Source organism: Melozone crissalis, unplaced genomic scaffold, assembly GCF_028551555.1.
Source record: "Melozone crissalis strain CALT ecotype California unplaced genomic scaffold, PUWL_Pcris_2 ptg000027l_1, whole genome shotgun sequence".
Lineage (NCBI taxonomy): Eukaryota > Metazoa > Chordata > Aves > Passeriformes > Passerellidae > Melozone > Melozone crissalis.
Genome location: NW_026535805.1, coordinates 82,587,075 through 82,607,838, shown reverse-complemented (window position 1 = coordinate 82,607,838; position 20,764 = coordinate 82,587,075). Strand labels below are relative to the sequence as shown.

The following is a 20,764-nucleotide window of genomic DNA, read 5'->3' as shown; positions in this document are numbered from 1 at the left end:
CGGGTTAAAAAATTTTTGTTTAAAACCTCCTTAACTTGCAGAGATTCTTGGGATGAAGATGTGACGTTAGCAAAGTTGTACTGAATTTGCATGGGATGAGGAGCAAAGCATGGAAACAGCTTTGTTGAGGCTTGGAAATCCTGACCCAGACACACAGAGACAGCAGGTGCTGCAGGTTCTTGCTCAGCTGCAGAATTGCATGGTGTGTTTTTAGTGGCAGATGATAAATCTAGTGGAAAAAAACCATAAAGGAAAAGGAACAAAAGTCTGGCAAGAGGTGATGCTCATAGTTTTGTCTCCAATGCTATTCCTCAGGCAGTCACAGTGATTTGCTGTGCACCATGAGTCCTTCCAGCCAGGCTGTGGCACTGTCAGTCAGACTGATGTGGTCTGACCTGGGGAGGATGAAAAGGCTTTTCATGAAACAGCCAAAGTGAAGAGCAGCCTGTGGGGTACACATGACTGTAACTGGTCACTGGTCTAACTGAGATTCCAGCTCTATGGCATTGCACTGGGCCTGTGGTGTTGCCTTGCAGGTGGGAAAGCCACCTCAGTTCTGGAAAATTAAAATAATACCATAAGTAAATGGTGAGTGGCGTTAAGACTAAAAGAAAACCAGTACTGTTGATGGTTCCCAAGTTTGGTGGGCCAGCCTGCAGTTCCACGTTTAGCTAAAAAGGGGATGGGGTATGAGCTGTTTTATGGTGGCCAGGTGACACTTGCTGGTCTGCACAGGACAACCAGCAAGCTGCCAGCCCAACACAGCTGTGACCACTGGGCAGAGCAGGCTGGGGTTATGCAAGGTGGAATGAAAAAACCTCAATGTTAGAGAAAGATGAAGGGGTTTTCAAGAAAAAGTATCTTTGTAAAGAGCAAGTGAGCAAACAAATGTTGCGTAAGTTGTGTTATTAACAGCCCAATAAGCATGGCTGTCTTGCCTGCCCGCAGCCCATTAGAGACAGGCAATTGGGTACAGAGGCAATGACAAAGATTTTTGCTTTGATTATGGTCAAAGACCATTCATAAGCTAAAAGAGACTGCAGGGTTTTTGACCCTTAGGGGGTTATCTCCATGTCAGTGACCTTGTTCTAGGTGGCAGATGTTCAGGTATTATTTACTATTATTAATATTTAAAGATTATGTAAATGTTTGTTGTGCTGCCTTCCTTAAACACCCATTTTAAGCATTTCATTTATGACATCTCGTATTTTACAGGGAGCCTGTGAGTAAGCAGCTTTAGTTGATACTTAAAATAGCTGTATCTTCTTTATTGAGGACCAGCCTAATGCTTCACTTTCATTATATTTGCTCATAGCCAAGTAGCCTAACGTCAGCTGGTCCTTGCTGCCCTTTCTGGGCAGTGCTTTTGCCAGGATGGATGAACAGTGGGATGAATAAAGCAGCAGTAGTTCACTGAGTGGTTTTTAGTGACAAGGGCTGGAACAGAATTTGCTCCCCTGCTGATGAGCAGCCGTCTGTGAGGCACAGAGGGACACAGCCCTGCAGCCATGAGGAGGGTGATGAGCATGTCCTGGTGCTCCTCCTGGGAGCTGGCCACTCCTAAGAGGTCCCACAGTGGTTTGCAGTCTCTCTGAGTGTGCATGAGATACCTGTCAGTAAGGAAACCTCAAACCCACTCGTTTCTCATGGACATGTTCTTATCTCGGGCCTTCATCTGCCTCCCTCCTTCAAAGATAGATGAGTGGACACTGTCTCAGAGAGAAACAGCAGCCTTTGAGAGCACTGCCAAAGAGAAAAATTAAAGACGTGTCACAAAGCTTTACTCTCAGAGGTGGAGTGGAAAACTGACTCCAGGCATCTTCATGGCAGCACGCTGTTCCCTCTCTTCCAAAGTCTGCTCCAGTGCTCAGAAATAAAAACCATGTTTGTCCCAGTTCTGCTTGGGAACTGACTCACACTTAGAGGCTTTCATGCTGCTCACTGGTTGGTGGTTTTATGTGTGGAGACACACTGGGATGTAACAGGCTTCAATGTTGGGCTCCTGAAGTCATTCCTGCACAGGACTTGTGGAAACCTCCTGGGTTCCCTGGAGAGGTTAGCCCAAGGCCAGACATCCCTTTCAGTCTGGGGCAGAGTTTGATACTCAGTCTGGAGTTTTTGCAATATGAAACAAGACACAAAGTCTTCTTTGTGTCAGAACCAACCCAAAATCCCATTAATTTGGCTGATACTTTTCAGAGACTCTAAAGTGTGATCTGAAAAACTCTGCTGGATTGCAGGCTTTGAGCACAGCAGCACTGCTTCCTTTTACCAGCCATATCCCCAGCTTTCACATGGATCCAGCAGTGAACATCCTGGAGAGGAGCCCAAGCTTTGAGGTCTCTCCAGTCTTAACGTAGTCAAGTCTTTTATTGCTTACAATTCTCTAGGATGATCCTAGATTTTCTATATTGATGATTCTATATTTTCTCTTTCTGAAGAAAATGTGAATATTAATAAAATGTTGTTTATAACAAAGAAAGCCTGGTTGATGAGGGCTTTTTTGCATCTAATGCTGTAATCAAATTTAATTGTTCTGTCTACCAGTTCAGTTTGTCATATACCATCTGAGCTGTTCTTGTTCCTTCACATTCACACCCTCCTCACACTCTGCTCCCTCTCAGTACAGAAGTATTTTTTCTTTTTGCTCATCCCTAGTGGCATTTGATGAGGAATTTGGCAAAACACCCTGAACCTCCATGGTTCAACTGTTCAGTTGCCAGAGGGACAAGATTTAAAAGCTAGCAGCTCCTAATTGACTCCATGGGTTAGAGAGATCAAAGATCTCCTGACATTTCTCTCTGGGTGATCAACAGCCATTTAATTCAATGGTATGTGCTGTAGCCAACATGACCTTTAGGGAAACCCAGGGTTTGTTTCTGTGGTTTAAAGAGGTTTAAAGAGGTAATTTCTAGACAGGGCTTCTGCTTTGCTTCAGATGCTGCAAGCACTTTCAATGTTGTTTGTATCAAGTACCTCTACAAAAGTGCATCTTGATGTTTTGCAGAGTGATGGGCAGAGTGAATACACAATTACCTTTATCACTTATGCTCATTGCCAAGAGCAGCACATGGTGATCCTTTGATTCCTGTGGCTGCCTCACAAGCAGCAACATTGGCACTGGCCCTTCACTCACCCTGCCCTGCTCAGTCCAGCTTCTTGTCTAAACCTCCTCCAGAGTGTCTTTGTGTCTCATCATATCCTCATTCACATTTGTGTGCTCTCTCATTGCCTCAGCCCCAGGAGCTAAGTGAGGAGCAGGGAGAAGGAAAAAGCAGTGATTACTCCTGCTGATTGTAGTAGCATTTTGCTCCAAAAAAGGCAGAGTAGATATTTCTGCTGATAAATTGGTTTTGCAGATTCATCTTTATGTTTCTGTATCAAACACTAAACATTTGAGTCCAATGTTCAAATAATTTCTCCTTCTTTCTATTACAATCACTGTTTTATCATTCCCCAAATTTGTGAGTAACTGGAGAAAAGACACCTAATCCAGCCTTGGACCTCTTCTCTCAAGAACTTCCCAGACCATCCAGCATAATGTGGAACACCCTTTATTTTGGATTTAATAAAGCTTTGTGTCAGTTCCAGACTGAAACTTAGGCTTTGTTCTTGCAATGAGATAACTGCTGATTACTGAGTGTTTGATGCAGGAACATGAACAAAGAAAAGAACATGGTGTTTTATTGTCAAGGGCAGATGGGGAAGGAATAGGAGAGCAGGACAGATATCAGCTTGGCAGTGTTCTTATGTTTATGGGTTTGGGTTTTAGTTGTTTGTTTGGGTTTTTTGGGTTTTTTAAATCTGTGATTAGTGTTCAGAGAAGCATAGAAAACACAGTAAATAGACTTTGTGTGGGTGTTGATTTCCTGGATCAAGGCTAAATTAAGGATTCACACACAGAGAGTCTCTCTTGCAGTCTGGAAGTCGTGGGGGGCTGCCCAGCATGTGTTGGGCACACAGCCCTCAGCCTGTGCTGTTTCTCTGTTGATTGTACTGCACATCAAAGTGTCTCTTGTCACCACAGACACAGTGCTTCTTGCTACCTTGTTAGGTACCCAAGAAACCAAAAAATGTTTTACTGAGCAAGAGAAATGTCACAGAAAAATTCTTTCACTCGGTTGCAAATGATTGCTGGCCATTTTTTTAAAGTGTGCAGTGCACAGCTGTGTGTCTGAATGTGACATGAAGGTGTTTGTGAGCATCTGGGAGTCACCTCAGAGTTCTGGGTTAGCCGTGTTTGAGCTTCCCTGCTGGGGGCTACAGCCACTCAGACTGGAATTGGTGGTTCTGGGGAGCCTGGTCCTGCTCCACAGGGCCTGTTCAGGGTGCCTGCTCCCAGCACTGCTGCTGACAGACACCCTGGGCAAAACGAGCTGGAGCTGAGCGTGTGGGAAGGGGACAGCGCCACCAGCAGTGTGCTCTGCTGTAATCAGTGGGGCTGGCTAACCAAAGCCCTGCAAACCTGCACTGGGGCTGGTCACAGCCTGGCTCATGGGGGATCAGCCTTTCCCTCCTGAGGCTGAGCTGGTGCCTCTTTCTCCTCCAGCAGAGGCAAACACAAGGCTGTGCTCAAAAGCCCTGCAGATGTGTGGGAGTGTGTACATGCTGCTGCAGGTACAGAGCATGATGGATAGCAGCTTGAAAAATGTGCTGCTCTCTCAGTAACATTTCTGCTCTCTGGTTGGACTTGTAGTGTATTTAAAGCTTTGATGTGGTCTCCAGAAAGATGCTGCTCCACCTAAATGAATGCATGCAGCAGGCCCTGCTGTTTGTGGCACTGCAAATATGGGTCTGAATCCATAAAGGGATTGTGGTGCACCTTATGTGTTATCTGACTGCTAATCAGATTCAAAATCTAGGAGATAAAAGTCTTTGGAAATCTTCATGGGGGCCACTGTGGTCCTTGGAAGACTAATTTGTGCTGGACAAGCCTCAGACATGTCTGGAGAGCTTCTGCTTCCTTTGGCATGGTGTTTCTCACCGGCAGTGCCCAGGCTGAGGCACGCCCTGGACATCACCAGTGTGAGCCCTGTGAGTCCCACAGCCACAGCATCCCTGGGAGCACCAGGCAGCCCTGGATCCCCCTGGGCTGCTCCTCCTGCTGGCCACGCTTGCTGTGCTGGTCTCAGAAGGCATTAACCACCAGAATTTGGGAAAGCTGCGTGAGGGAACACTGTGGGGATCTTGTGCAGGTCCTGGTCATTAGTGAGCAGCAGTCTGCAGTGAGGTGTGACACAGGGTTTCTATTAATAAAGGAGTGTCCATGTATTATGGGATGTTTTCTGCTTATTTGCTCTTTGTGAGCTCTCTGATTGCTAATTTGAAAATTACTGTGGAAAACTAGCAATATCATCAGTGAGTAATATGAATCAAGATGGTGATGAGCTCTTGAGAATTATTGAGGCTTGCCTTGTTGATAAAAAATGAGAAACCTCCAATGAAGAGCTCGTTGCTTGCCTTGTCTTCATCTCAGTTCCCTGTCCTTGGGGCTAAATTTGTTCATAAAGACCTAAAATTTAAGATGGGATGGCTCAGTTTTTAAAAACATAGGCAAATGTTTCATCCAAGCTCTGGACTAACTGGCAAAGTGTCAACATTGCAGCATGTGCCAAGGGGAAGATAATTCAATGTTTCAGAAGGGCCCTTACATGGTTATTCACGAACTCATTCCCAGCCCCTTCCTGAAGAACCATTGACAGAAATGCACAACATAAGCTCAGAAATGTTTGCATGTCACCTTAGGAGTGCTAATTAAATGCAGATGATGTGAAAGAACATTTATTTACATATCTGAATCTCATTCTCTTTCAGGCCCTGCCATTCCTGTTGGGGTGGATGTGCAAGTTGAAAGCTTGGACAGTATTTCTGAGGTTGACATGGTACGTAATGCTCTTCTAAGCCTCAGTTAATTCTCAGCATAAAAAGACCTCCTGACTTGAAACCCATGGGCTTGTAATCATTGGTCAGATGAAAGAAATAGCAGCATCTCCAAAATCCAAAGAGGCTGATAATTAGAACCAAGGACTTGATAAAACCAGATGATCAAAGTCTTACCTCTCCACCTCCAGAGGAAAAAGATTAAAAGCATGAAGAGAAAAGGGACCTTGAATGGGAGAGTAATCAGTGCTGTGAAAGATCCATCACAACTAAAACATAAGCAGCTGCATATGAAGGTTTGAAGCTATATGGTGAAATTCACATAAGCTATGTTTGCTGCAGGAGTTTTCTTCCTTAGGGAACCATTCAATTCACATGAGTGTCACACACACTTTACTGTGTGGTTTGGGGTTGTTTCATGGGGATTTTTTCATTTTTAATTGTAGGAAATGGAATAAAAAACACTAGAAAGAGAAGTGGAAAAGGGAACATAGAGGAATAGAGGAAGCTTCTGGGCTCCTTCCTCTTTCTGCCTTTTCCTCCCTGTTCTTGTGCACCTTTTGTGGTCTAGACAAAACATAAAGACAAAGGAAGAGCTTTAGGTTGATTTTTTTTTTTAATATGGTGCAATTACATCTTCATGCCATTTTGGAGGGGTTGGTGTAGATGACCTTTAAAGGTCCTTTCCAACCCAAAATATTCTATGTTCTGTGATTAAAAGCAGGCAGCTTGCCTGCCTGGATATTGAAAGAGAGGGTTTGGGGATATGCACGCAGTGAGGTGTGTGGGAGGGGAGCACAGGGAATGGCTGCCAGGAGGAGAACTGGGGCTCTAATACATCAAGATAATGTCAGAGCAGCAAAGAGGCCTAATTAGTGCAAGTAAAAAACTCACAGTGCTTTCTGTCAGGATTCAATGAGAATCTTGCCTGTCAGAAGCCTTGGAGGTCAGTTCTCTCCCTTGGCTGTCGACAGTTCCTATTTTCCCAGGTCATGACAAACACTTTCTTCAGCAGTTGCTGACATATATTGGGGTGGAAGAATGCTCTCCCAGATCAGTCTGAGTTGTGTTGGTGTGTTCTTCCAACAGACTGTCCAGCATGGGTGTTTGAGGGAGGAGAGTGGGCAGCAAGCTCCCTGCCTGGCCAGGGGACAGGGCTGGCTGTGCCTGCAGCAGGGAGCCCTCCTTGTCTCTCACTGCAGGCAGGGCTTGTTTCAAACTGCTCTGAAGTGGCCCTGAAAATCAGCTACCCTGGGCTGGGCGGGCCTCACCTCTCACTGCCTGAGCAGGCTCCTGGTGCCCCAAAGAAGAACCAGACTGAGGAATCACCAGCCCCAACCCACTGTATCTGCAGGACTGTGCATGGCAGGGAGAGCGGCCAGGGGCTGTTTAAGGCATGTGGGTTTAAAACCAGTGCCTGTCTGGTTGATGTGGATGGGCTGCTGCTGTGTGCAGTGCAGGACACGCTCTTGAGGCTGCCTGGAGCTTGGAACAAACATGAAATAGGCTGCCAAAATTCAGGTACTTGTGTAGACTCATTGGCAGTGCCTCTGGCAGGTACTATCATTCTCCCAATCTGTTGTAAAACCTTGTTTTTCAAGAGACTTTCCTATTTGTGGGTGCTGAAATAAACCCCTTTTCTTGCTTATAAATAGTGTGTGTGCTGGTCAGAAAGGAACAAGCGGTCAGCACACTGCCTCTTTTGAACCATGCCATGAAAAAGCCTCTTTAAGTTGGATTTTATACTTAGAAGCTGCTGTCAGCTGCCACTTTGTCTCTCTGCGTTGGCAGCATTGGGTGCACCAGGCTGGCCATTGGAGGCAGAGGAGAGGTGGCCACTGCAGAGGCCACTGTGCTGCCTGTTTGGAGAGAGGAAGGGGCTGAAGGTGAGAGATGAGAAGCTCCTGTGTGGTAGGACAGGGAGAGAAGTGGCCTGGAAAGCAGGAAAGTGAGTTCCCTCCTGTGCTGTGCCTTCTGACAGCCTCTGCCCCCTCCTCTAGAGTGGCTGTAAGCAGTGTGAGGCTGCCTGGCTGATGGTCCCCTATGCTCTGATGATGGAGCTGCCCAGAGGCATTTTGCAGCCACAGCCTCAGGCTGCCTGGCTGTCCTGATTCTGGCTGGGATAGAGCTAATTTTCTTCTTAGCAGCTGGTACAGTGCTGGTTTTGGATTTAGTATGAGAATGATACTGATAACACAGTGTTTTATTTGTGGCTCAGCAGTGCTTACCCTGAGTCAAGGACTTATCAGTGTCCTGTGCTCTGCCAGGGAGGAGGGGAGCATGGCCAGGACAGCTGACCTGAGGTGGCCAAAGGGATATTCCAGATATTCCACACTACAGAACATCATGCCTGTTTATACATCAGTGTATAAACTGGGGGGAGTTGGCTGAGAGGGGATGATCACTGCTGGAGGATGTGCTGGGCATCTGTCAGCAACTCTATTGTGCATCACCTGTTTTTCTGGAGTTTTGCCCCTCTCTTTTCATCTTCCTTTTCATTACTCTTCTTATTGCTATTTATTTCAATTATTAAACTGTTTTTATCTCAACCCAGCTTCTTCTAAGTCTACTCCCCATCAGATTGGCTGGAGGTGGTGGGAGAGGGGAGTGAGCAAGTGTCTGTGCTGTACTGAGCTGCTGGCTGGAGTTAAACTATGAGAATGGTGCTCCTCTCCTGCAGCCCCATGTCCCTCTGCCTCATGTCATGGCCAGGCAATTAGCAACCCTGAATTGCCAGGCTCTTCTTTACTCCTTTTTTGAGTTTTAATATAACCTGCTCTGGCCCCTAAGAAAGCAGCAATTGTGCCCCTTCCTTGGTTCCCTTTTTCCCAGCTCTACTCAAACTGATGAGTTTGATGTCCGGTCCCTGAGGCTGACTCTTCTAGCTGGGTTGTAACCTAAGCTCTGCATTGGCAGGAGCTGCTGGAAGTGTTTCTTTGGGACTGTGGATGTAAGGGGAAGGTGGCCAGTGTCCAGCAGGGAGCAGGAGCTAGCAGCATCCCTGGGATGAGCAGTGAAGGAGCCTTGGACCAGTGTGATAAGGTGGGGACTTGCAGGTGGGTGAGCAGAAGTGTCCCCCTGGCCATTCTCTGCCATGGTCAGAGCGGTCTGGCCAGCTCTGTGCTGTGCCAGGCATCAAGGGGAGGACTGGCACCAGAGCCTGCTCTGACCGATGAAAAACCTACTGGCAATGCATGGCCATTGTGAGACAGCCCTTTGAAGTAGAGGGTCAGGGAAACTGATTGTCACTGTCACCAAACTCATTTGCTGTGGTTTGAGAAAGTGGGTTAGGGAGAAACCCTGGCCTGTGTTGCTGCCTGCTCAGACTAAGCAGCTGCAGCTCCCATAACCACTTGCTTAATTGGGAATATAAAGGAAATAAGTGTCCTTGATCTCTCACCATGAGAGTAGATTCAGCTCTAAAAGCAGCAACTGCCAGGTTGGGATAACAAATAGATGTTTTCCTTTATGTCACTGAAGCTCCTGCCCCATCAACAAACCTAAAAGGGAATTGTATTTACACACTCATATGTTAGGAAACACAGTTCCCTCACCTGGTTGCTGTTTACAACAATTTAGTCCTTTTGGGGGTAAATTGCTTAGTGTTTAGCATGACCATTAAGCTAACTTTCAGTTTTTCCTCTTGATCATCCTATTGCTACCATAGTCCTGTAAGATAATTTTGCCAGAACTGAAGAATCATTTCTGCAGGGCATTGCTTCTCTTGGGGCATATTTATATCCTGTTTGGGACTGAACATTACTGGGTACTGTAATAAATTCAATAGTTAGCCATGCATTGTTTTGGCTGAAATTATTTTGTCAGGAAAATCAAGTGACAGAGAGCATTGACAGAGGAAAGAATCAGGAGCTGAGAGTGGAGAGATCTCATCTGTCTGGTGGGAGTGAGTTTTCTTTCTGGTGTGCCCTAGTTTAGAGTGCAGCACTGACAGAGCTCTCTTCCTTTATTGGTTCTCTTCCCTTTTTTGAAGGATTTCACCATGACCTTGTACTTAAGGCACTACTGGAAGGATGAGCGTCTCTCGTTTCCCAGCACCAACAACAAGAGCATGACCTTTGATGGCAGGCTGGTGAAGAAGATCTGGGTCCCTGATGTCTTCTTTGTGCATTCCAAGAGGTCCTTCATCCATGACACCACCACGGACAACATCATGCTGCGAGTGTTCCCCGATGGGCACGTCCTCTACAGCATGAGGTACAGGGCAGCCCTGCCTCCCCTGGGCATCCCCTGGGGCTTTGCTGCCAGTTTGGCTCCAGGCTTGACTTTGGTGATCACCAGGACTGCTACTGCCAGTCCTGCTACTCCTGCTGCTGATGCAGAGCCCTGCTGCCAGAATGTCCAGCACAAAATGCTGTGCAGGAAACTCTGAGAGCCCATGCTGTGGGCAGTAACAGGGTAATCTCCTCCTGGGGGAAGCATGCCCCCAACTCTTTGCAGTCAGTGGAGGGCTTAGTCAAGCAGGAATGTTCATCCCAGGGTCAGTGTGTGATTAAACTGGAAGCTGCTGATATACCAGATGGTGACCTCTATAATTATCCTATTTTCCTTCTTGTTTGTCTAGAATTTTTTTCAGTTGTTCTGCTTTCCTGTTGATGTAAATGTTTAGGTTTATTGAAGCTGAAATGGCAATATTAAAGACATCCTGGTTTTCTAGCAGATTTATTGGCTGGAGGAACACTGAGGGATGCCTGTCATGACCTGGAGGGTTATCCATCCTGCGGGTGTACACTGATCCTGACTGTGGGTTTGCAGGACTCTGTAATACACAAGGACATGGAGGCTTAATCCTCTAAACTTCTCTACCTTTATACAGATTATCAAAAATACCACAAAAATCACCACTAGCAAGCAAACTACCACAAAATCACCACTGGCAACTACACCCATGATTAATAAAGTGACTGCATATCCATATCACTCTATTGCAAATTGCTGTCAGCAATCAATAATTTAGCATCTGTCAGTCATGTGGCAACAGCCAATTACTAACCAGGGTATTTCCTGTTACAGGTTACTTTACATTACATGAATTTACATTTCATCCACAATACACCCTCAGGTACCCTTAGGACAGGTTGCTTGTGCAGGTGCACAGCGCTGGTATCAGTGATACCACCATGAAGTGATCCACATCATCCAAGGGATGGAAGGAAGGACAAACCGAAACAGCCTCCAAAGTGGGCTCAGAGGGCACCTGTGAGACAGCAGTGTCTCGTTTCAGAGATGCTCTGAGTCACAGGGTGTGGAGTCAGCCAGGAGTCCTTGGTGGGTGTCCAAGAGCTGGTAGGAAGTTCATGCACCGAATTCAACCCTCTAAGGAGCAGAAAAGTGTGTGGAGCATGGAAAGGTCTCAGAGGAAGGCTACATTTTGGATAAAAATTAAGGCCTCCTTATATCCAGAGAGATAAGAGGGTGTAGGATGCCACCAATTTGAATAGACAATAGATGCTGGTAATTTTTATTTTTCACCTGTAACAGACAATAGTTAATGATGTTTTCTGTTCTCCCAGACTCTTTTTTATTTTCAAGATAATCTCCTACCTTTTCTTACAATAAAGTGCCTGTAAAAGCACCTTTTTTTTTGGCAGTAATTGATGGTATTTCAGGATGTCTCCAGTTTCTAGGTACCCTATCTGCATGTCAGAGAGGCCAGCTGAGCTTCTCAGGGATTTGTCTTGTTCCCTTTCTCTGTCCATATTTTTCATCAGACATTTTTTGCTCAGTAGTTTCCCCTTCTAACCAGCCCACCTTTATGACTGCTCACAGCAGCATCCCTGCAGATTTAATTTCCTTCAGAAGAATGAAAAAAGAGAAGCAGAGAAAAATATACTGCCAGAGGAGAAAAGCTCAAGAGCCCAAAAAATTGGATATTTCCCCAGGACAGAAAATACGTTCTGAGTGTTCAGTGACCTTTTAATATTTTGTAGCCAAGGATTTCTGTTCTAGGATCTTTCTGGAACTTATTCATTTCATCCATGGTAAAATGATTTTCAAAAACTTGGAAAAGTTTTCTATTAAGTTTGCTTCTGTGGTCTGCTGGGGAGGTGATGTGACTTTTTAATTTTACCCACAAGAGAGAAGTCTGTGAGTTAACCACAGCTGATTGCACAATTGTCAAATTGATAATTTGATACGTAAAATCAAAGGAGAAAGAAAATCTCCATGGCATTTGGGCCCGCTGGTGTTTAGCAGAACAGAACAGAACAGAACAGAACAGAACAGTATCCAGCTGAAAAAGCATGGATGTCCAGCGGTGCTGGGAATGCCCTCAGGTATCTTGAGATGTCTGCATGGGATTGGCAGTGGGCTGGGGAACATTTCATTCCTGTTTTGGGCCTTGGGCCTTCAAAGCCACCTGGACACTGCACTCTAATTGAGGAATATCATACTGATGAGCCGAGTTTCTGTTCTGCCCCTGACTATCAAACTGTTATTGACCACAGGTTGTGCCACAGTTCAGGTGATGCTGGAGGAAGAAAATAACACACTTTAACGAGGCTGAGTTATGCAGTGCTTAAATGCTGCACACAGTTAGGGGAGGCCATCACTGCAGGACACCTTCTGGAGCATATCCCCAAAAACATTCTTTAAATTTTGCTCAAATGGCAAAATTTTGCTGTAGTTTATAGTCAAAATGAACAGCATGTGCCTTTCAGGGGTGATGAGTGTGTAGGTCAGGGTAGGATTTGGATCACAATCCCTGGAACAGAGGAAAAGTCCTTTATCAACATCTGGAATGCATCTAGAAAATGGTCACAACCAACGTAAGTTGGCCTCTGAAACGATGAGTCACAGCTGATTTGCCCCTCCTAAATCGGGAGCTCCACTGCAAATCCGTCTGCAGGGAAAGTTCACTGACCCACTGGAAAACTTCTTATGTAACATTGTGCACAACTGGACTACTTTAAAAACTGGAGCTGTGATTGCTGCAGCTTTTTAGCTAAGACAAAAACTTAACAGAAGCAAATCTCACTCGCTGAAAACCAGCTGCACCCATTTTACAACCCCTGCCCCAGAAAAACACCCCTCAGATTAAAAGGGTTTATTGAGAGCTGTAAGAAACTGCCTTTGCCTTAATAATATATGTACTGAAGGAATTGTGTGGCTTGCAATAAGGATGGCCATATTCCTCAGGCTTGGGTCATTCTGGGGTGACTATGGAAGGAACTGAGCCAAGAGGAAAATGTGGAAACCTGAATTAAACTGCACATAAGGGAATATTCAAAAGTAAATGGTGAAGTTACTTTACATTGTAGTCTTGTAGGCAAATGGTTGGATGTAAAACACAGTGGAAATATCTGTACTGACATTAGTATAACAGTAACATCCAAGATAGTGCTTTAGTTCCTTGATATTGAAATTACATTTTTTTGAGCTTCTATGTATAATCCATCTAGCTTGAACATGGAGAATTGGTAGGCATTTTCCTGTGGATTTTTTGCAAACATCATGCAATGTTTCTGGCTTAAAAGCTGCAGAATAATTATCCGTGATAACATTCTCTCTTGATTGCTTATCGTAGAGACCAGCTTTTCTTGTTTTTGATTTCTAGGGTCACAGTGACAGCAATGTGCAACATGGACTTCAGCCACTTTCCCCTGGACTCTCAGACATGTTCTCTGGAGCTGGAAAGCTGTAAGTTGTATCCGTGTTTCTAGATAGATGTTCTCCATGGCTGGCTGCACAAACATTTCACTGGACATGTTTCAGAATGCTCTCTATTTTAGAGCCTGAAATAATAGCTCATCACAGTTACTAGCAGTCCTGTTGGCTCAGCAGTATTGCGATCTAGTCCTTGTGCTGCAAGACCAGAATTTGCAAGGAAAACATCCTATGACATAATCCTGATCCTGCAAACACTGTGGTCTGGGCTCAGCTTCTTTGGTGGAGAAAGCAATGTGAACACTAGGATTTTTTTGTAGACTTTCTCCGGGGTATGGCAAGACTAATATCTGGTTGTTTTGAGATCCTCCCAGCTATTTAACTGAATGTTCCTCTGCAAAAATCAGAATCAGAAGATAATTTTCACTGACCTTGAGGTCAGTGCTCAATACCCTGAATACCCTGCTGAGAGCAGGGAGTTCTTCATGATGGGCTGCTTGGAGCTGTGCCCAGCTGGGTTTTGAGCAAGTTAATTCAGCATTCACAACTTTTCTCTGCAACATGCTCAAATATTTGACAGCCCTGATCCTGAAAATGTTTCCTTTTACCTGCTTGGGAACAATCCTTTGCTGAGACTTGCAGCCTTTGCCTCTTGTCCTTTTGTTCTCCATTTTGTCAAAGCATGGGAAAAGGCTGCTGCCTCCTTCTCCATGAGGGTCAGCAGGGCAGCAGCTGGAACAGATTGCTCTTCTCCCACCACAGACTGCTCTTCTCCCACCACAGATTGCTCTTCTCCCATCACAGACTTCTCTTCTCCCAGCTGAACAAGTTCCCCCAGCCTCATGTCCCTAAGCCATGTGCTCCTGTCCCTGATGATCTTAATAACCCTCTTCTCATTTCCCATTCCTGTTACTTAGTGAACAAATTGTCTATGTTCTTCATTTATAGTTTTAACATATTTATTTTGCTTCTCACCTGTCCCTTTTGCTTTTACCATTCTAAGACTGTTTGAAGTGTCCACGCTTCCTCCTTCCTCTAAATTAAGGTGTTTTACCCATTACTATTTCCTGAGCTATTATCTATTTTTAGTCTGCGATGTTCAGAAGAGTACCATTCTAAATGTCATTTCAATGTGAAGTAAAAAGAGGATTTGTTTTCTTGAATCTTGAATTCAGATTTTTGTTGTTGTCACAGTATATTATATGACAAGATCTTTTGAACTCCGTAGTTGTTGGCAAACTTACTTGTGGCATTAGTTCATGGCAAAGACTGGATGTATTAACTTTTGTTGAACCTCTAAGCTAAAGTCACATCACATTGTATTTCTTCTTTCCCTTAGATGCTTACACTGATGAAGATCTGATGCTGTATTGGAAAAATGGGAATGAATCTCTGAAAACTGATGAAAAAATTTCTTTGTCTCAGTTTTTGATACAAAAGTTCCACACCACATCAAGACTGGCTTTCTACAGTAGCACAGGTATTGGCCTTTTCTGATATCTTACTACTGCTAAACCTAATACTCTATTAACTGCTTTAGAGGGGGCTCTTGGGGTTATGTCACTGAAGTGTAGTCTCCACAGTCTGTTTGAAAACCCAGTTTCTTGTTTTATAAGTCTTATAAATAAAAGAACCAAAGAAGGTTTTGTCTCTCTGTACCTGCTGTCCAGGCTGGTCTCACTGATTCTGGCTCTCCTCCTCTCTCCAAGGTTGGTACAATCGCCTCTATATAAACTTCACCTTACGCCGACACATCTTCTTCTTCCTGCTCCAAACCTATTTCCCTGCCACTCTCATGGTCATGCTGTCCTGGGTGTCCTTCTGGATCGACCGACGAGCAGTTCCTGCCAGAGTCTCTTTGGGTGAGAACAGCTGCAACAAGCCGTGGCTGTGTGAAAAGCTTTGAATGTGAAGGTTTTGGCAGGAAAGGGAACTGCTCATTTTGATGGTTAAAGATATTGTGCAAGCAAATGGTGGTTTTATCTGATGGTTAATACAATGTATAACTTGCACCTTGTCTTGAGTCCTTCATCATTTAGCAGTCTTCCTCACTTATATGTAGCTCAGAACAGAAAGTGGTGTGGTCTTAAAAATGAAGCTGTAACACAGAATGGTACAGCTAGGAAACAGGCATCCTTGTCACCACTGGTCTGAGCAGATCTGATCTTAGGATTAGGTGTGTAAAAATACGTTTTAACAGCATTGTGTTTAAACCCTGGAGTTTAAGGAGGGAGTTAAATGCTGCTTGTTAAATGTAAAATGTTGACTGCTCCATTGCTCCTCAAAACTCAGCCCATCATAAGCACAAAAATGTAGGCAGGGGAACAATTCTGCATTAGCTGAAGAGCTACTTTACACATATTTGTCTTACACTGAACATGTTTCAGAGCATCATGTAGGCCATAATTTCTGTTTCTCTAGAGATAAAACCCCTCATGGTATCAGTCAATGACATTTCTTTCTTTTGGTTCTCTCCAGGGATAACCACCGTGCTGACCATGTCCACGATCATCACTGGGGTGAATGCCTCCATGCCTCGTGTTTCCTACATCAAAGCAGTGGACATTTACCTGTGGGTCAGTTTTGTGTTTGTTTTCCTCTCGGTGCTGGAATACGCAGCTGTGAATTACCTGACAACAGTGCAGGAGCGGAAGGAGAGGAAACTGCGGGAGAGGGTGAGAAACACTTTTGTCATCCACTTTTTTTTTTTTTTTTTCCCCTTACAGCTGATCTGGTCTTTATATTGACTGTCTGTTAATGGGAAATAATTGACAACCATGTGTGTAATTGGGTCTGTTTAGACCACTCCACCTCAGGCTGAATTGCTGACACAGAAAAACAGGATTTGATCGGCAAGAGGGGAAAGTATAAAATCTAATGCTTTGCTGCAGCTGCCACAATTCTTGTTTAGTAAGCTAAAGGTCTTATTTGGTGCAAATTAGTTTCCTTCCTCTACAGGTAAAATTATTCTGGAAACTGGATTTAATGGATGTAATAGTGGAGGTGTTTCCCATCACCAAGCACAAACACAAACAACAGTCAGCCAAGTTTATGCTTGTATTTCTTAATGTGCTATAAAAGGTCTTATCCTGCATCCTTGGAGTGTTTCAAGACTTGATACATCCTGACCATCTTGGCCCTGCAACGAGCAGGACATAGTACTAGAGATGCCCTCAAGTCCTTTCCAGCTTGAGGTATCTTACAGAGCTCTAGGCCCTTTGTGGTTAATCAAAGCACCATTGCCTTTTGAACACTAAGGCTTGGAGCCAAACTTTTTTCAGTCACTGTTTTTTTCAGTCAAATTTTTAAGTTTTTTCAATTTTTTGTGCTCAGTTTTTTCCATACACCCAGGACATCACCATGTTTTATGATTGCTTTCTTCCTGGTAGGAACTCACCATGTTAGTCTACTGGTAACCTACTATCTATGACTCCTGGAGAAATTTGTATAAGCTTGTTGGAAATGCCAATGCAGACATCATCTTTCATACAATTTAAGCATGCTATTTCCCTCTATGAACTACCCTTTTAGTTTTGCATGTCCTTCTCTTTCCCTTCCTTTTCTCCCCATGACTTTCTTGAAGAACAGCACAAGCCCCATAACAGCCCAGCACCTTTCCTAGTTGGCACACCATAAAAAATGTAATTAGATACATTTAAAAAGCCAGTTGGATAAATTTACCAGACTCCTGTGGTGAAATTTTACCTCTCTTCAAGGCCTTCTCAACAGCACTATGATTCTGGAAAGCTGCTTGAACAGCTTCTGAGTATCTTAATTTATCCATGTCCCTGCAAGCCCCCACCTGGGGCCCAGGAGTTCTCTACAACCCAAGGCAGAGATGCTCTGTGCAAGGAGGTGTCTGACTTGCTGCATGTGAGCAGTGGTCTATGGCATTTTAGCCAGCCCTGCTCAGGCATCCCATGTCCAAAGAATATGATGTCTTGGCAGGTCGTGGGAAGTAACAAGAAATATCCTTGCTAAGTTTGACTTGCCTAGAACAAACCTATATTTTTTTAAGATGAAAGCTCTTCTCCTTTATTTTGAACTGTACTAGAGGGATGAAATGAACTTCAGAGGGTTTGTTAATTTTCTGCTAAGTTTTCTGGAATGTTTTGCCACATCCAGCGATGGTGTAGCTTGTTATTTATATAATAAATCTGCCCTTGAATTCTATATTCAGCAAACACCTTTTTACTGCACAAGGGAAAATTGTGCTCAGTCTTCAACGAGTGACAATATTATTCTTCAGTAGGGGAAACAGGAACGGAGATAATAAATAGCATTATTTGAGGAAGAAGCTCTTGAAGAAGCAGAAGAGACATTTCTCACAGTAGATGTAGGTTTTGTCAGCCAGAGCTGCTCCCCTACGAAAGACCCCAAAAGTTCTGGTATGAACATGTAAGCTCTCTCCAGAAGAGAGCTTTATGTTATGTCTACATTAAGAAATTGCCAGGGACAAAGACAGGCAGTATCCAAAACTAAACCTTCTCTCCCTGAAGATCACAGGAGCTGCTGTGAAATGCCTGTGGTAAAGGGTCTGTGGCCCCATGCTTATTGCCAGCCTATACCTGGGAACTTTTTGGTGCTTGCTGGGCTGAGAGAGGCCAGAGACCTTTCTGGCGCTTTAATAGTGCTGTCAGCTGCATTCCCATGTCCAAGGAGGCTCTTTGGCAATCCTTGAATTATTATTGTAGACATAGGTTAAAAGTCCAGCAGGATGGAATTATGTAGTGCACCTCTGTGTGTACACCCATGTGAGGATGAGTGCAATTTTAGGTTCTGTGGAGGTGGGTTTCTAGCACATCAGGCTCTCTTGCCCATAGAGGTGGCTGTCATCACACGTGCATGAAGCCATGGGAACTCTAATTTGACCTGGGGGCTGACAGTAAATCTGCAGAATTGCTTTGTCTGCTGAGTCCTGCAGCGATTGGATTGTCATTGTAGCTGCTGTCCCTCACAGGCAGCCACCATCTCCTGGACCTGTCAGCTCCTGATAGAGAGCCTGATGTGTAATTCTCCCCTGTGGTTTTTGTGTTGTTTGCTGTTATTCTGGTTTGGGCTGGCATAGAGTTAGTTTCTTTTCAGTAGCTGGTACAGTGCTGTGTTTTGAATTCAGTGTGAGAATAATGTTGTAACGCATTGATGTTGTTGCTAAATTGTGTTTATCCTGAGTCAAGGACGTTTTTGTGTCTCATGCTCTGCCAGTAAGAAGGTAAACTAAAAAAGTTGGGAGGGAACATGACCAGGACAGGTGACCCAAATGAGCCAAAGGGATATTCCACACCATAGAACACATTTCAATTATTAAACTATTCTTATCTCAATCTGCAAGTTTTACATTTGATTCTTCTCCACAACCTTCTGAAGTTCGGGGGGAAGATGGGTTAAATGAGCAACTGCATGATTCTTATTTGTCAGCTGGGGTTAAATCACAGCAGTCCTTTTTGGGGAGCTGCACTCTGGTTTAGTTCTGTTTTGGTTTGGTTTTGTTAGTTTTGGGGGTGGGGTTTTCAAAGTGTGCCTGCTTAGAGTAAAATGTGTCTCAAAACCCGGTTGATCTTCAGTTGTACTCATGGAGTGATCAAAAAAAGTAAAGTAAGAAGGCTACTAACTTGTCATGCTTTCTGAACGTGACCTGCTGATACCAAACCTTTTGGTTATGCCAAGAACACAGAAAACAATCCTTAAGTTGATATTAAGGTTTTCAATAAGCAGTGTGATCTGTTGTTTAAATAATTTAAAGGAAAAGCCTTGACCGCAGGGTTTTCCAATGGCATCCTGAATATAATATATTGATTTTATATACATTTTTACATATGTCTGTATTCAGATATATATATTTGTTTTAGCTGAACATATCCTTGAAAACAAGTTCTTGGAAAACCCACACATCAAAGTTGGTGGAGTATTGGATAAGGAAATTGGTCTGCAGGAAATCAGAGACAGGAACTCCTAACAGAAAGGACATTTTGGAGTCCATTTTCATTGGATGCAAATACATAATCCATATTCTGGGACAGGAAAACGTTTTGACTGGTCAAAGACTGCATCTTCTATTCAAAATTCTATCTGAATGCATTGGAATTTTTTAGACTTGTGGGATGCATGCTGGTGCTGCTGAAGTCAGTACAAGTTTTGCTATTAGCTCCAACTGGGATTTGACATTATGCTTTTAGCTGGCCCTCTGCTTGGTTTAAAATCAGATTTATGAAAAAAGCATATGTATCTGTAAAAGCAGAACTTGGCCCTTTTCTTCCTGTAACATGTACTGGATAAGCCATTTCCACAGATTAAACTGCATGTTATCCATGAATATTTATAAACACAAAGAATGAATAATAAGGAATAACAAGACAGTAAGGCTGAACAACAGCTACCTAAGAAAACCTTCTGCTTAGACTATATGTCTGCTAAAGCATTTTTCTAATATTTTCTGAAGCTCTTTGTCCAAGCAGTGCAGATAAACCCTGTCTCTTCCTTTTGAAAACAAGAAAAAAAAAGACTCTTTGTTCAAGGAGAAACTTAAAATATCTCAATCAAAATTTTGAACTCAACTGTTTACAAGCTGTCTGTTAATAGAAAGGCATCATTTTGGTTGCTTACATGTTTTTCCAATATTCAGCTATATTTCTTGCTTATGTCTCCAGTTTTCGTGTTCGTGTGGAATACCTCACTCGAAAACTATGATGCTGGATGGAAACTACAGTGAATCTGATGCCAACAGCCTGGCAGGGTACACAAGAAACCAGATGGCAGCAGAAGAGGAAAAACCAGAAAAGATGGTTGTGCATCTAGCTATGAGCAATGAATCTAATTCATCAAGGAAGAGAGGCCTGAAGGGCCACGTGGGCTTGCGCATCATCCAGAACACTCATGCAATTGATAAATATTCAAGGCTAATATTCCCAGGCACCTATATATTTTTTAATTTGATATATTGGTCTGTCTTTAGCTAAGCATGCTGGCACTTCTGAATCAGAAGATGTCTACAAAACACTCTTTTGTTGGTACTTTGTTTTTGGTCTAATCTGGACACAAAACTAGAAACCTGATTATTGTATTGCTTCTTTGAAGTGTAAATGGGAGGACACATCCCCCAGGAGGCAATTGCATGTGCAGGCCTCATGGAGGAACTCTCTGTGCTGGTTGATTTCCAGCCCACCCCCTGCTCCTGTGTGCTTTATGACACATGACATTTCTCATACTTGAAAATACATGTCCGCCATACAGCCAAAAGTGCTGGATGCTCGTTTGGGGCTGG

General features: G+C 43.9%; 1 protein-coding gene across 1 annotated transcript in view; it reads left to right on the top strand.

The window, feature by feature from the left end:
- The window catches only part of LOC128939200 (gamma-aminobutyric acid receptor subunit rho-2), a 31,057-nt gene extending 10,598 nt beyond the window's left edge, over window positions 1–20,459 (top strand). Inside the window, exons 3-9 of the mRNA XM_054280033.1 lie at window positions 5,815–5,882; window positions 9,872–10,095; window positions 13,454–13,536; window positions 14,843–14,983; window positions 15,213–15,365; window positions 15,982–16,178; window positions 20,151–20,459. Coding sequence (XP_054136008.1) covers window positions 5,815–5,882; window positions 9,872–10,095; window positions 13,454–13,536; window positions 14,843–14,983; window positions 15,213–15,365; window positions 15,982–16,178; window positions 20,151–20,459 — 1,175 coding nt within the window. The remainder of the gene's footprint in view (window positions 1–5,814; window positions 5,883–9,871; window positions 10,096–13,453; window positions 13,537–14,842; window positions 14,984–15,212; window positions 15,366–15,981; window positions 16,179–20,150) is intronic.
- The last annotated feature ends 305 nt before the right edge of the window (window positions 20,460–20,764 follow it).